Source organism: Anomaloglossus baeobatrachus, chromosome 1, assembly GCF_048569485.1.
Source record: "Anomaloglossus baeobatrachus isolate aAnoBae1 chromosome 1, aAnoBae1.hap1, whole genome shotgun sequence".
Lineage (NCBI taxonomy): Eukaryota > Metazoa > Chordata > Amphibia > Anura > Aromobatidae > Anomaloglossus > Anomaloglossus baeobatrachus.
This window is the reverse complement of record NC_134353.1, coordinates 827,536,075-827,552,725: the sequence shown is the minus strand read 5'-3', so window position 1 is coordinate 827,552,725 and position 16,651 is coordinate 827,536,075. Positions and strand designations below refer to the sequence as shown.

At 43.6% G+C, this 16,651-nt stretch overlaps 1 protein-coding gene across 1 annotated transcript in view; it reads right to left on the bottom strand.

Moving 5' to 3' along the window:
* Positions 1-12,519, bottom strand: part of ADGRV1 (adhesion G protein-coupled receptor V1) — a 380,769-nt gene extending 368,250 nt beyond the window's left edge. Inside the window, exon 1 of the mRNA XM_075326288.1 lies at positions 12,440-12,519. Coding sequence (XP_075182403.1) covers positions 12,440-12,479 — 40 coding nt within the window. The 5' untranslated portion in view covers positions 12,480-12,519. The remainder of the gene's footprint in view (positions 1-12,439) is intronic.
* Between the last annotated feature and the right edge of the window lie 4,132 nt (positions 12,520-16,651).

The window sequence follows — 16,651 nt, the reverse complement described above, 5'->3', positions numbered from 1 at the left end:
TGTCTTTTTTTTTAATCCTTTATTGGAGATTCTTAATGGCCGGGTCAAAAGTGCCTGACATTAAGAATCTCTGGCTTAATACTAGCTAGTAAAACAAAGCTAGTATTAACTCATTATTACCCAACAAGCCACCCGGCTTCAGGGCTGTTGGAAGAGTTGGATACAGCGCCAGATGATGGCGCTTCTATGAAAGCGCCATTTTCTGGGGCGGCTGCGGACTGCAATTCGCAGCAGAGGCGCCCAGAAACCTCGGGCTAACCTGTGCTGCGGATTCCAATCCCCAGCTGCCTAGTTGTACCCGGCTGGACACAAAAATGGGGCGAAGCCCACGTCATTTGTTTTTTAATTATTTCATGAAATAAGTGAAATAATTAAAAAAAACGGGCTTCCCTATATTTTTGGTTCCCAGTCGGGTACAAATAGGCAACTGGGGGTTGGAGGCAGCCCGTGGCTGCCTGCTGTACCTGGCTAGCATACAAAAATATGGCGAAGCCCACGTCACTTTTTTGGTGGGCAAAAAACTTCTGCATACAGTCCTGGATGGAGTATGCTGAGCCTTGTAGTTCTGCAGCTGCTGTCTGCTCTTCTCCAGACAGACAGCAGCTGCAGAACTACAAGGCTCAGCATACTCCATCCAGGACTGTATGCAGAAGTTTTTTGCCCCCTGAAAAAATTATGTGGGCTTCGCCATATTTTTGTATGCTAGCCAGGTACAGCAGGCAGTTACGGCTGCCCCCAACCCCCAGTTGCCTATTTGTACCCGGCTGGGAACCAAAAATAAAGGGACGCCCTTTTTTTATTATTTCATGAATTTCATGAAATAATTAGAAAACAAATGACATAGGCTTCGCCCCATTTTTGTGTCCAGCCAGGTACAACTAGGCAGCTGGGGATTAAAATCCGCAGCACAGGTTGGCCTGAGCTTTCTGGGCCCCACTGCTGCGAATTGCAGTCTGCAGCCGCCTCAGAAAATGGCACTTTCATAGAAGCGCCATCTTCTGGCACTGTATCCAACTCTTCCAGCACCTGCCTGCTATACCTGGCTAGCATACAAAATTATGGCGAAACTCACGTCCTTTTTTTGTAGTTTTTTGGCAAAAAAAATAAAAAATGCTTCCCTGGATTTTCCATTGCCAGTGAAGGTAACACCAAGCAGTGGGGGTTAGCAGCCAGTAGCTGCTTGGATTACCCTTAGCTAGCAATACAAAAAATGCAGCGGGAGCCCATATATATTTTTTTTAATTATTTATTTAAATAACTAAAAACAAAATGGGCTTCCCTGTATTTTGATTGCTGGACACCACAGTGCTGTAAAAATAAATCTTTAAAAAAAAATGACGTAGCGCTCCGCGGTATTTTTGATTCTCAGCGCAGATAAAGCAGACAGCTATGGGTTGGCAATCAAAATACAGGGAAGCCCATTAATTTTTTCTATTTAAAAAATAGTTAAAAAAAAAAATGCCGTTGGGTCCCCCCATTTTTGATAGCCAGCTAGGGTAAAGCAGACAGCTGTAGCCTGAAAACCACAGCTGGCAGCTTTACCGTGGTTGGGGATCCAATGTGGAGGTCCCCCCCAGGCTCTTTTTTTATAATTATTTTATAAATATTAATAATTACACAATAAAAGTAGGGTCCCCCCCAAATTGGATCACCAGCCAAGGTAAAGCGGACAGCTGTGGTCTGGTATTCTCAGGGTGGGAAGGTCCATAGTTATTGGGCCTTCACAGCCTAAAAATAGCAGGCCGCAGGCACCCCAGACGTGGCGCATCCACTAGATGCGCCAATCCTGGCGCTTCACCCCAGCTCATCCCGTGCCCTGGTGCAGTGGCAAACGGGGTAATAAATCGGGTTGATACTAGCTGTAAAGTCACCTGAGATCAAGCCCAGCAGTTTGTGATGTCATGGCGTCTATTAGATACCCAACATCATAAACTGTCAGTACTAACAAAAAAAAAAATCGACAAAAGAAATTTATTTTAAAAAACAGTCCCCAAAACATTTCCTCTTTCACCAATTTATTGTAAGAAAAAAAATAAAGGGGTCCCACGACGACTCTGGACCATCTAGAATATGGCGGGGAGACACTCAGGGAACGTATCCCCCATTTTCTAGGAGTGCGGACCCTTCATGTGAGGAGTGTGGGTGCAATGAATCTGCACTCACTCTCTCCGGGTCCACAGCAGCAGAGTCCATGTCGTAATGGTTGCTACCAAAGCTGCAATGCCCTGCTCATGAGGTAAGGGCATGCCTAATCAGGAGAACTATTCTACATTTCCAAATATTGGTATTTGCTGATATTATTGCTATTCCACCTACTATATATTGGGGATAGGATCTTGGAGATGGAATACCCCCTTAAGTCCAGTTATCCAGCTGAATGAATACTTAACAACAGAGCTCGCTATTTAGATGTGTTTTCTTGTGGCGTATAACGGACTCTCATGTTTGGTAGTCGTTCAGCAGGGAAACTATAAAAGCAAATCCCTCCATTTGGAAATGTAGTATATAGCTCTCCTGATCAATTATGTTCCTTACCTCATGAGCAGGGAAATACAGTAATAATAATAATTTATTCATTTACAGTCAGGGCCAGAAATATTTGGACAGTGACACAAGTTTTGTTATTTTAGCTGTTTACAAAAACATGTTCAGAAATACAATTATATATATAATATGGGCTGAAAGTGCACACTCCCAGCTGCAATAGGAGAGTTTTCACATCCAAATCGGAGAAAGGGTTTAGGAATCATAGCTCTGTAATGCATAGCCTCCTCTTTTTCAAGGGACCAAAAGTAATTGGACAAGGGACTCTAAGGGCTGCAATTAACTCTGAAGGCGTCTCCCTCGTTAACCTGTAATCAATGAAGTAGTTAAAAGGTCTGGGGTTGATTACAGGTGTGTGGTTTTGCATTTGGAAGCTGTTGCTGTGACCAGACAACATGCGGTCTAAGGAACTCTCAATTGAGGTGAAGCAGAACATCCTGAGGCTGAAAAAAAAGAAAAAATCCATCAGAGAGATAGCAGACATGCTTGGAGTAGCAAAATCAACAGTCGGGTACATTCTGAGAAAAAAGGAATTGACTGGTGATCTTGGGAACTCAAAAAGGCCTGGGCTTCCACGCATGACAACAGTGGTGGATGATCGCCGCATACTTTCTTTGGTGAAGAAGAACCCGTTCACAACATCAACTGAAGTCCAGAACACTCTCAGTGAAGTAGGTGTATCTGTCTCTAAGTCAACAGTAAAGAGAAGACTCCATGAAAGTAAATACAAAGGGTTCACATCTAGATGCAAACCATTCATCAATTCCAAAAATAGACAGGCCAGAGTTAAATTTGCTGAAAAACACCTCATGAAGCCAGCTCAGTTCTGGAAAAGTATTCTATGGACAGATGAGACAAAGATCAACCTGTACCAGAATGATGGGAAGAAAAAAGTTTGGAGAAGAAAGGGAATGGCACATGATCCAAGGCACACCACATCCTCTGTAAAACATGGTGGAGGCAACGTGATGGCATGGGCATGCATGGCTTTCAATGGCACTGGGTCACTTGTGTTTATTGATGACATAACAGCAGACAAGAGTAGCCGGATGAATTCTGAAGTGTACCGGGATATACTTTCAGCCCACATTCAGCCATATGCCGCAAAGTTGATCGGACGGCGCTTCATAGTAGCGATGGACAATGACCCCAAGCATACAGCCAAAGCTACCCAGGAGTTCATGAGTGCTAAAAAGTGGAACATTCTGCAATGGCCAAGTCAATCACCAGATCTTAACCCATTTGAGCATGCATTTCACTTGCTCAAATCCAGACTTAAGACGGAAAGACCCACAAACAAGCAAGACCTGAAGGCTGCGGCTGTAAAGGCCTGGCAAAGCATTAAGAAGGCGGAAACCCAGCGTTTGGTGATGTCCATGGGTTCCAGACTTAAGGCAGTGATTGCCTCCAAAGGATTCGCAACAAAATATTGAAAATAAAAATATTTTGTTTGGGTTTGGTTTATTTGTCCAATTACTTTTGACCTCCTAAAATGTGGAGTGTTTATAAAGAAATGTGTACAATTCCTACAATTTCTATCAGATATTTTTGTTCAAACCTTCAAATTAAACGTTACAATCTGCACTTGAATTCTGTTGTAGAGGTTTCATTTCAAATCCAATGTGGTGGCATGCAGAGCCCAACTCGCGAAAATTATGTCACTGTCCAAATATTTCTGGACCTAACTGTATATAGCGTTATTAATTCCATAGCGCTGTATGTCTTTGGAGTGTGGGAGGAAACCCACGCAAACATGGGGAGAACATACAAACTCCTTGCAGATGGTGTCCTTGGTGAGAATTGAACCCAGGACCTCAGCGCTGCAAGACTGCAGTGCTAACCACTGAGCCACCGTGCCGCTCATTTAGCTTGCAGATGCATAACCACCACTCACTGTGTCTGAACACAGGAAGCTGAGCTGACAGCCGCTCTGTGCATGCGGCAGCGTCTATTGTGAAGGAGAGGGCCGTGGGGGGATCAACGCTGCACAGGTACCGTGGGACACCGGGGAACACCGGTGGGGTTATAGGGGCTGACCTGGCAGGGCCTGGGGAGGAGTTTTCTGTTGCATGTGTCATGGCACATGCGACAGAAATCAGAGGAGTAGGGTGAATGCGGCCGGCGCGCTGCTGTGCACGCGGCCATCTTGGATTTCTGGGAGGGCATCAGGGGGGCACTTTGGCGACACCGGGGGACCGGAGGGGACCGGGGAGGAGATTTATCATGTTTGTTCATGCCAGATGGGAGAGAAATAATTTTTTACCGGCGCTGTCATTTACTGTAACGTGATCATCGGTGTACGGTGTATACCTGTGATCACGTGAGCGGGGACCGGAAAAACCGTCCTGAATCATGATCTCCAGGGTCTCAGCTAGCCCTGAAACCCCGGAGATTTTCTGACGCTGGGGGGTGTTATTCACTTATTTCTGCCTGCTGTTTATAAACGGCAGATCAGAATAAGGCTACATTAACACGACCGATCCATTTTTGCGGTCTGCAAAAAACAGTCCGGTTTTTTTCACGGGTGCAGCCGTGTGGCATCCGTTTCCGTTCCGTAGACGGTCCGTATGTCATCTGTTTGTCATCCGTGTGCCTTCCGTTTTTTTTGTGTACTGCAAAAAAACTGAAGGAGGGTAAATGCATAAATTTACCCAGGATCCATAGCTTCATCCTACATGAGGCGGTCACATGTTCACTCCAGTGCCATTTTCTACTGCTTTTCACAGCGTAGAGCGCTCTGGTGGTTTTCTTGTGCTTGTGCACTTCATATCAGTCTTTTCTGTCATTATAATGGCAGAAAGACACATAATGTCCCACTCTCCTGCATTTTGTAATTTTGCACCCTTTGGTGCCTTTCATGTGGCACTAAGGGGTGCTTAGCTTTGCATTTAGCCAAAAAATGAAAAAAAAAAAATGACGTAGGGTTCCCCCTATTTTTTGTAGCCAGCTAGGGTAAAGCAGACGGCTGCAGCCTGCAGACCACAGCTGGCAACCTCACCTTGGCTGGTAATCCAAAACTGAGGGCACCCCACGCTGTTATTTTAAATTAAATAAATGATTAAAAAAAAAAAACACGTAGGGGTCCCCCCAAAATTGGATCACCAGCCAAGGTAAAGCAGACAGCTGGGGTCTGATATTCTCAGACTAGGGAGGTCCATGGTTATTGGACTCTCTCCAGCCTAAAAATAGCAGGCCGCAGCCGCCCCAGAAGTGGCGCATCCATTAGATGTGCCAATCCTGGTGCTTCGCCCCAGCTCATCCCGCGCCCTGGTGCGGTGGCAAACGGGGTAACATATGGGGTTAATACCAGATGTGTAATGTCACCTGGCATCAAGCCCTGGGGTTGGTGAGGTCAGGCGTCTATCAGATACCCGACATCACCAACTCAGTCAGTAATAAAAAAAAATAGACGACAAACACATTTTTATTTGAAAAAATACTCCCCAATACATTCCCTCTTTAACCAATTTATTAGAAAGAAAAACAAATCCAGGTCTGGTGTAATCCAAGGGGTTGCCATGACGATCCACACTGTCCCAGTCAATGAAGAGCAGGATGTTCCCCATTGGCTGGGAGAGCAGTGCAGTGACCTGAGCTAACATCAATGGGTCAGCCCAGGTCACTGCAGGGCATGACAAGTGCTGCTGTCAGCGAGGTACATTACCTGCGCTGATCTCCTGCACTGCTGACAGCCCCTGTCACTGAGTTCAATGACCGCCGCCTTCACAGCCAAGTATCGCGAGAGGCCCGTGACGTCACCGCTAGTCAGTCTCGGGTCGGAAGCGAGAGAAGGTGATGTGACAAGCGGCGGCCATGGACGACAGTGACAGCGCTGAGGTCGGGACTTCATCACCGCAGGTAAGCCGAGTGGGACCATGTGTGCAGAGTGCCAGGATGACGGACGTGTGTGTGTGTGTGTGTGTGTGTGTGTGTACATGCCGCGTGCAGGAGGGGGCGGAGCGAGCTGAGCGGGGAAGTGTGGGCTTCCTGCACGTAACTAGGATAAACATCGGGTTACTAACCAAAGCGCTTTGCTTGGATACCCGATGTTTATCTTGGTTACCAGCTTCTGGCAGGCTGCCAGCGATGGCTCCTGCACACTGTAGCTGTAAAAAGCCCTGCTTTTTGCTGCTAGAACCGTTCTCGAACGTATCTAGAACTATTGAGCTTTAGCAAAAAAGCTCGAGTTCTAGTTCTATCTAGAACACCCCCCAAAATCACTCGAACCGCGAACTGGAGAACCACGAACCGCGCTCAACTCTACTGTTTACATTAGAAAGATAGGATGTGTCTTTTTCTTAGATTACAGGGTTCTGACTTCTGATTGAGCACTCCTGCTCTTGAGCGGCAGGCGATTTTAATTTTCCATTTGCAGGTTCCTGTCCGCCCATAAATTGTAGAGGTTTTTTATCCCAAAAAGAGGCATTAGTTTGATGGGTACCTAACAAAAATGAGGTCGCCTTGCCTTGGCTGTTGGGTTTGGGTTGGTTTTTGTCTTAAGTATCTCAATTTTTACATGTTTTTTCATAGCAGTAATGCATGGCTATATTCCCATAGTCATTGTTCCACATATCTTGGCACTACAGACTGCAACTGTCTCCTTTTTTGTTCTTTTAAAAGGTGATTTATACTTAAAGGGAACAAATCACCAGGATTTTCGTATATAACCTAAAGCCAGTGCTATACTGGCACTATCAGGCTGATTCTATACATACCTGTAGTGGTCAGCTCGGATGTTTACGTTTTCAAATTCAAGAAAGTGAAGTCTGTAAAATCAGCAGCTTCTTGAGTGACAGCTGCACTGGAGCAGATCATATATTCATAGTTATCCCCTCCCCCTGTTAGAATGAGCATAAACATTATACAAATGACTCACTTTGTCTAGCAGGACCTGTGGTGAGGTGGCGGTGCCTCAGCTGGATACCAGGTCACATGGGTATGACCTCACACAGGTCCTTGCACAGATACAGTGAGTCGTTTGTATAATGTTTATGCTAATTATAACAGGGGGAGGAGATAACTATGAATATATGATCTGCTCCAGAGCAATTGTCACTCAAGAAGCTGCTGATTTTACAAACTTCACTTTCTTGGATTTCAAAACCTAAACATCCGAGCTGATCACTGCATGTATGTATAGAATCAGCCTGATAGTGCCAGTATAGCACTGGCTTTAGTTTATAAACGAAAATCCTGGTGATTGGTTCCCTTTAAAGGAAAGGTGTCGTGTTTTTTAATTTTTGTATTATTAATTGTGATTATGGAATCAATTATTTTTAATACATAATTAAATTGATTGTTTATTAAGTTTTTCTTTAATTATATTTTTACTCAAACTCTGGGGTCTGTTACCTCAAATACGGCAGCCCCTGTGCATAAGGGTTGATAGTCGGCATCCGACCCTACCTTTTACACTGTAACTACTCCCTGCTGTGACCTGGATATGCGCCCTGGGCTGTCTAGATCACAGCTCTGGGAGGAGACCGTCGCCATCTCTTTGGAGCCCACAGCATATGCTGTGTGCTGCAATTTCCCCCTGTCACTGGTTCTGTGCTCAGTGTTAGTCGAGCTGTGACAGGATGAGTTGACGAGACACCAGGCTCACAGGAGGAGGTGCGGGGAGCGGAGGTGCGAGATGGGGTGAGTACTAGTGGTGGGCAGCAGTGATCCCACCCTAACTGATCCTGGTGTGTTGTGGAAGTCGTGCTGCGATCCCTGCTCCCCACTTCTCTGCACCCCCTCTAACGGATCCTGGTGTGCTGTGAAAGTCATGCTGCGATACTTGCTCCCCAAACCCCCGGTTCCCTCCCCCGCGTGTGCTCAACTCGGGCCTCCGTTCCTGGCAACTCTGACAGGAGGAACAGATGAGACACCAGGCTGACAGGAGGGGCTTCCAGAGATGGAGATCTGGGGTGAGTGAATGTGGCTGGGAGCATTGATCGTGCAGTGACATCTGTAGTGCAGTATTGGGCTTATGCTATAGATCGCCCCTCCACGCCGCATGTCACCTCGGACCTGCGATCCTGGTCAGCAGCTTTTCTTGTCAGCCTGGTGTCTCTGCAGTTTCTCCCCTCAACGCTGAGTACAGTGTATGGGGACACAGAAATATCGGGGCATAGAAATATCAGGGCACAGAAATATTGGGGCACAGTATATGGGAAAATAGAAATATGGGGGCACAGAAATATCGAGGCACAGTATATGGGGACACATAAATATCGGGGCACAGTATATGGGGACACAGAAATATCAGGGTACAGTATATGGGGACACAGATATATCAGGGTACAGTATATTGGGGCACAGTATATGGGGCACAGAAATATCAGGGCACAGAAATATTGGGGCACAGTATATGGAGACATAGAAATATGGGGGCACAGAAATATTGGGGCACAGTATATGGGGGCACAGAAATATCGGGGCACAGTAAATGGGGGCATAGAAATATGGAGGCACATAAATATGGGGCACAGATATATAGGGCACAGTAATATGGAGGCAGAGAAAGATGAAAGCACAGTATATGTGCACAGAGTATATGGAGCATAGTATATACAGTGGGGCACAGTACACAATGGGGCACTATGCCAGCAATCCTTGATGACATTTTAGATATATTAGGATCACTTTGCGGTCACCAACAAAATAGCTCTACAGTGTGTCCATAAACTTAATCTTCTCTTATGCTTTTGGAAACACTCAGAACGGGAGGGGGAGCTATGACATTACACACATGAGAGCAGATTACACCCACTTTTACTGCAGTTTTAATGTGAGCTAATTCTACAGTAGGATTTCAGCAGCTGCTCCCCCTAGTGTTTAAGAGTAGAAAATATCAAACTTTTAAAATATTATTTTTTATATTTTGCCAAATTGAAAACAAATAATATTTAAACAAAACATTAAAACATTAATACATTATATTTTTTATTGATTGATTTTTTTTTTTTTTTTTTTTTGACGACACCTTCTCTTTACTGATAGAAATGGGGGTAATTCATCAAAATTTAAATAATTTATGTGAAAAAAACTTATGATAAAGTCAAGCTATTCAGCACCTCTCAACAAAGTGAAAAAAATGGGCAATGATTAGTGATGGGCGGATTCACAGATGTTCTGGCTCGGTGGATAACCGGATTTAAAAAAAAAAAAAAAAAAGTTCAAGCCTGGAATTGATCCCGGATATGTGGGCGGACTCTGGTTCCCATGTAAGTCTACGGGGAACTGAATCTGGGTATCAAAATTGGGGGGAGACTGCATACTGTTTTTAAAAAATATCTATTTAAATAATTTAAAAAAATGCCACGTACGGTTCCTCTTATTTTGATACACAGCCAAGATAAAGTGCGCAGCTGGGGTTGCAGCCTGTAGCCGTATGCTTTATCTGTGCCGGGTATCATAATATGGAGGGACTCTATGACAACATTTTTTTTATTTATTTAGTTTTACCCCAATCTACAGTGATCCGCAGCAGGGTCTGATTGTTTGCAGCCAGACACTGTTACACAGGGTGGGGGCACTGTCTGACTGCAACTAATCACAGACTCGGGGACTGCCAGTAAATGGAGAAAGCAGTGCATATGGATGAGCGATAGCGGTCTCAGAAGCAGTTACAGCTGCAAAGGAGACTTGGTAAGTATAACGTGCCTGCTTAATTTTTATTTTCTTTATTTTTCCTTTATTTTTTTGATTTCCCGAGTGCCGGATCTGGATCATTACCGTGAGTTCCCTGAGAACTCCAGGTCCGGGTCCGGCACTCGGCTACTTTTGAAACCACGTGAATCCGGACCTTTACAGTCGGGGCCTGCCCATCACTAGCAATGATTGTAAAGTGATTGTATAATATGGCAACCCATTTACTGCAGACCCAAATAAATATCATATTTATGAGAAGAAAAAATTCTAATATATTTTAGCGAGCAACTTCAAATGCATAGATGAATGATTGGTAATTTAAAATGTTGCATTTTATGCTACATCTATTTTATATATATATATATATATATATATATATATATATAAAGTAGATGTAGCATATATACAGTTAGGTCCAGAAATATTTGGACAGTGACACAATTTTCGCGAGTTGGGCTCTGCATGCCACCACATTGGATTTGAAATGAAACCTCTACAACAGAATTCAAGTGCAGATTGTAACGTTTAATTTGAAGGTTTGAACAAACATATCTGATAGAAATTGTAGGAATTGTACACATTTCTTTACAAACACTCCACATTTTAGGAGGTCAAAAGTAATTGGACAAATAAACCAAACCCAAACAAAATATTTTTATTTTCAATATTTTGTTGCAAATCCTTTGGAGGCAATCACTGCCTTAAGTCTGGAACCCATGGACATCACCAAACGCTGGGTTTCCTAATTCTTAATGCTTTGCCAGGCCTTTACAGCCGCAGCCTTCAGGTCTTGCTTGTTTGTGGGTCTTTCCGTCTTAAGTCTGGATTTGAGCAAGTGAAATGCATGCTCAATTGGGTTAAGATCTGGTGATTGACTTGGCCATTGCAGAATGTTCCACTTTTTTGCACTCATGAACTCCTGGGTAGCTTTGGCTGTATGCTTGGGGTCATTGTCCATCTGTACTATGAAGCGCCGTCCGATCAACTTTGCGGCATTTGGCTGAATCTGGGCTGAAAGTATATCCCTGTACACTTCAGAATTCATCCGGCTACTCTTGTCTGCTGTTATGTCATCAATAAACACAAGTGACCCAGTGCCATTGAGAGCCATGCAAGCCCATGCCATCACGTTGCCTCCACCATGTTTTACAGAGGATGTGGTGTGCCTTGGATCATGTGCCGTTCCCTTTCTTCTCCAAACTTTTTTCTTCCCATCATTCTGGTACAGGTTGATCTTTGTCTCATCTGTCCATAGAATACTTTTCCAGAACTGAGCTGGCTTCATGAGGTGTTTTTCAGCAAATTTAACTCTGGCCTGTCTATTTTTGGAATTGATGAATGGTTTGCATCTAGATGTGAACCCTTTGTATTTACTTTCATGGAGTCTTCTCTTTACTGTTGACTTAGAGACAGATACACCTACTTCACTGAGAGTGTTCTGGACTTCAGTTGATGTTGTGAACGGGTTCTTCTTCACCAAAGAAAGTATGCGGCGATCATCCACCACTGTTGTCATGCGTGGAAGCCCAGGCCTTTTTGAGTTCCCAAGATCACCAGTCAATTCCTTTTTTCTCAGAATGTACCCGACTGTTGATTTTGCTACTCCAAGCATGTCTGCTATCTCTCTGATGGATTTTTTCTTTTTTTTCAGCCTCAGGATGTTCTGCTTCACCTCAATTGAGAGTTCCTTAGACCGCATGTTGTCTGGTCACAGCAACAGCTTCCAAATGCAAAACCACACACCTGTAATCAACCCCAGACCTTTTAACTACTTCTTGATTACAGGTTAACGAGGGAGACGCCTTCAGAGTTAATTGCAGCCCTTAGAGTCCCTTGTCCAATTACTTTTGGTCCCTTGAAAAAAAGGAGGCTATGCATTACAGAGCTATGATTCCTAAACCCTTTCTCCGATTTGGATGTGAAAACTCTCATATTGCAGCTGGGAGTGTGCACTTTCAGCCCATATTATATATATATAATTGTATTTCTGAACATGTTTTTGTAAACAGCTAAAATAACAAAACTTGTGTCACTGTCCAAATATTTCTGGCCCTGACTGTATATATATATATATATATATATATATATATGTATATATTCATATAAATATATATTGAAAATATATATTTTTAATATTCCTTGTAAAGTTCAAAAACTTAAACCCGTCAGATGTTTTGTTACTTGTTATTAATGCACAACATTCAACTTATATTAAAAATGTATAATGTGAAATAAACAATAGTATTCGGTACAACACCTGTGCCTCGTTTTAGATACAGATGTAATTCTCTTCCCATGGTTCTCTTCTATTTCCAAGAACTCAATCTGCTCCCAGATGCATACATTGCACAAGGCTGGAAACAGAACATGAAAACAAATGTTATAACTAAACTCTGTAAAACACAATAACAATATAGTTACATAGTTAATAAGGTTGACAAAAGACCTAGGTCCATCTAGTTCAACCTTCCTCCAACAATTCTACATTTTGTCATTAAGTCAATTATAACCAACAACATTGTGTGTACTGAGGAAATCATCCAGCCCTTTTTTAAAAGCTGTTATAGTATCTGCCATTACTACCTCTTGTGGTAGGGCATTCCACAGTCTGACTGCTCAAAAATAACACTACATCATTTTTGCTGGCTACAAGATAACATGATGTGACAGGATATACCTAATATTTTGTTGATAAAATGTACATTTTATTGATATACATTAAAAACTTAACTCAAAACAAAAAACACAAAAAATTATTTCACAAAGTGAGGGTTGTCACAATATCATTAAATTCTAGCCAAATTCTGTGAGGTCACTAGAGAGGTAAGGGAGATGAGGGTTTATTCGTCAAGTACCTTTGACAATTAGCACAATAAAGAGGGAAGGGTTTTTTTTCAAAACCTTTCTTACCATAATGGAATATATTCCTACCTGCCAATGGAGTACATCCTTATTTAACCGGTGCCCCATTCCTCGGCGGCTCTCCCTTTTCCTCACCCTCACTTTCCATCCTCAAGTATGATCAATAGGTCTCGTAGAAAAAATATTGTAAAAAACCAATCACTTACTGTCTCAGTGCACACTATTGCCTATTTCCTACATATATAAACAAACAGGTAAAAAGATGTACAAAATTACTTCACACCTTAATACGTAGGAGCTTTATATCTTCAAGATAGGGTATCAGTTTGTATATATTTTCCTTCCACAAAACTGTCCCTTAATCCGCTTGCTCCTACCTAGCAATGGAGTACATCCTTATTTTTTTGTTATGCCCCCATTCCTCGGAGGCTCACCCTTATATGCCCTAAGTTCCCTAACACCATTCACAGGGGTCTCCTTTTCAATATGGAAAATTATATATGGGTTAATAATAGATTGTCACTTATCTGTCGTTTCTCACTAAAAGGTGCTCTGAGACATTCTATAATTCATATCAGAAGATCTTGACGCGTTTCTCTCCATCCCAGTAGTGGATGGAGTTCATCAAGAAATTTAACAAAATGGCATAGTAGCCTCCTTAGGTGTTGTAGCCTTCAAGGATCAAAGTGGTATCATATTTGATGCTGAATACCCAAAAAGAAGTGCTTAATATATAATCGGTATAACTAATAGGAAGACTGCTAAATAAGCTTTTAAAAACTGCTGATGTTGAGCATTTTATTTAAGCAGTGTGAAAACCAACAGCAGCTTTCAGTTGTTCAAAAGTCTCACTGTGATGATAGTCACTACTTATGGGTAGTATGGACAGAAGAGAAGTCAGGAAAGCCGGGGTCTGGTAACGCGAGGACATGTATGAGCACAAGGAGTAAGCAAAGGCATAGTCAGGTCAATATCCGAGGGCCAGAAATTCAGGAGAGCACATAATAGGTTCAGGGAGAAAACAGAGATGTGGTCACGTAACAGTCTGAGGTCAGAAGGCAGGAGATCATGACAGGAACAGAAATCGGGCAGAGAGAAGTCAAATAAAAGTCAGGGGTCAGAAAACCAAGATCAGAACACTAACAGAGACACAAGCCAACAGCACAAATGCAGAAACAGAGAATACAACTGGCAAGGTCCTGGGCGAGCATGCTCAGTAAAGAAGCCTCAGCAATTACCAGGAAGGTGGAAAACCTAAAAGATCAGCACCAACATGGAATCCTGCACTGTCAATCAGACTGCTAGCTCAGAAACTCAGAAAAGCACAGCAGAGCATCTCCAAAAGCAAAATGTTCTGCACAGAGGAATCGTGACCGTACCCCCTCTTCAACGGTGGCCACTGGACCCCCAGATTGCTCAGGAAACCTCCTATGGAAAGCCCTGACCAAATGACTGGCTCTCACCGAATGAGCCGGAAGCCAGGATATATCTTCGGGTCCGTATCCCTTCCAATGAATCAAGTATTGAAGGGAATTCCAGATCCTACTACAGTCAACGATCCTTTGTTCCTCATACTCCAAACCTCCATCAATGGGAACAGGAGAAGGAGGGGATGAGGGAGACAAGGCTGAGGGAACAAATGTTTCAACAGGGACTTATGAAACACATTTGGGATATGCAAAGACTGAGGCAGTCTCAGTCTAAAGACAACTGGATTGACCATCTCCAAGATCTCATATGGTCTAATAATCTTGGCACCCAACTTTGCCGAGGTTGCCTTAAGCTTAATATTCTTTGAAGACAACAAGACCTTATGTCCCACCATAAAGATGGGACCTGAAGAGTGTTTCCTATCAGCCTTTAGTTTCTGACAAAATTGGGCCACCCCAATATTCTTTTGTACCTCTCTCCAGAGATCCCCAAGTTTTTGTACGGCTGTGTCTACTCCAGGTCACCCAGAACTCATCCTACAAAATTTTCCAAAATGGGGATGAAAACCATAATTACAGAGAAAGGCGAGGTTCCAGTAGACTAATTGATCTGACTGTTGAAGGCAAACTCTGCAAGTGGTAAGAATGAGCACCAGTCCTCTGCTGAGCCACCACAAAACACCTCAAAATTGTTTCCAATGACTAATTTGTCCTTTCAGTCTGCCTGTTGGTTCCAGGGTGAAAAGCAGATGAAAATGACAAATCAATGCCCAATCTTTTATAGAACGCCTTCCAAAACTAAGCAATCTTTCCACATGACTGATGAATAACCTGGAAAATGTTTCAGCATTAGGTAACCCCGATAATGGAACAAAGTGTGCAAATCACTGTCTTCCCACCAGACATAGGTAAGTTGGTAATGAAATCCATGGACAAATGAGTCTTTCAGGAATTGGTAATGGAGCCAACCTAGGTTACGGGGTGGAGGAATCTGGTCACAACAACTGAGATGGTCCCCAGGCTAAAGGAAGAAAACATTTATCCACAGACACCTGTTTCGGGGTATTTGCCCCTGATCAGTGTGGAGTAGGAAACTGGCTAGTCGGAGCAATGCCTAGTAGAAGAAACAGTAGAGGAAACAGCTGTCTGTGGATGGACACCATGTTTTTGCATAGGTGGTTTCCTTGACTGGAGACTGCCCTTCCCGTGGTTGTTCTTTCCCGGTGAAAGACCTGGCTAGTTACCTGCCAGCGTTGAGAAACATGTGATGGTGTCTCCGTGGCTTCGTTGTTTTGCATATTTCCCAGGGGGCATTGCTCTAGAATCACTGCGTTGAGAAACACGTGATGGTGCTCCGCGGTGCTGATGTTGATCTCCCTAAGGTCAACCATCCTTACTTTTGTAGTCTTCTACTAGGCATTGCTCCCACTAGCCAGTTTCCTACTCCACACTGTTGAGGGGCAAATACCCCGAAACAGCTGTCTGTGGATGGATACCATGTTTTGGCATAGGTGGTTTCCTTGACTGGAGACTGCCCTTCCCGTGGTTGTTCCTTCCCGGTGAATTCCTGGCTAGTTACTTGCCAACGTTGAGAAACATGTGATGGTGTCTCCGCGGCTTCCTTGTTTTGCATATTTCCCAGGGGGCATTGCTCTATAATCACTGCGTTGAGAAACATGTGATGGTGCTCCGCGGTGCTGGATGTTCATCTCCCTAAGGTCAACCATCCTTACCTACATAGTTTTCTACTAGGCATTGCTCCCACTAGCCAGTTTCCTACGCCACACTGATGAGAGGCAAATATCCCGAAACAGCTGTCTGTGGATGGATACCATCTTTTGGCATAGGTGGTTTCCTTGACTGGAGACTGCCCTTCCCGTGGTTGTTCCTTCATGGTAAAAGACCTGGCTAGTTACCTGCCAGCGTTGAGAAACATGTGATGGTGTCTCCGCGGCTTCCTTGTTTTGCATATTTCCCAGGGGGCATTGCTCTATAATCACTGCGTTGAGAAACATGTGATGGTGCTCCGCGGTGCTGTATGTTCATCTTCCTAAGGTCAACCATCCTTACCTACGTAGTCTTCTACTAGGCATTGCTGCCACTAGCCAGTTTCCTACTCCACACTGATGAGGGGTAAATACCCCGAAACAGCTGTTTATGGATGGATACCATCTTTT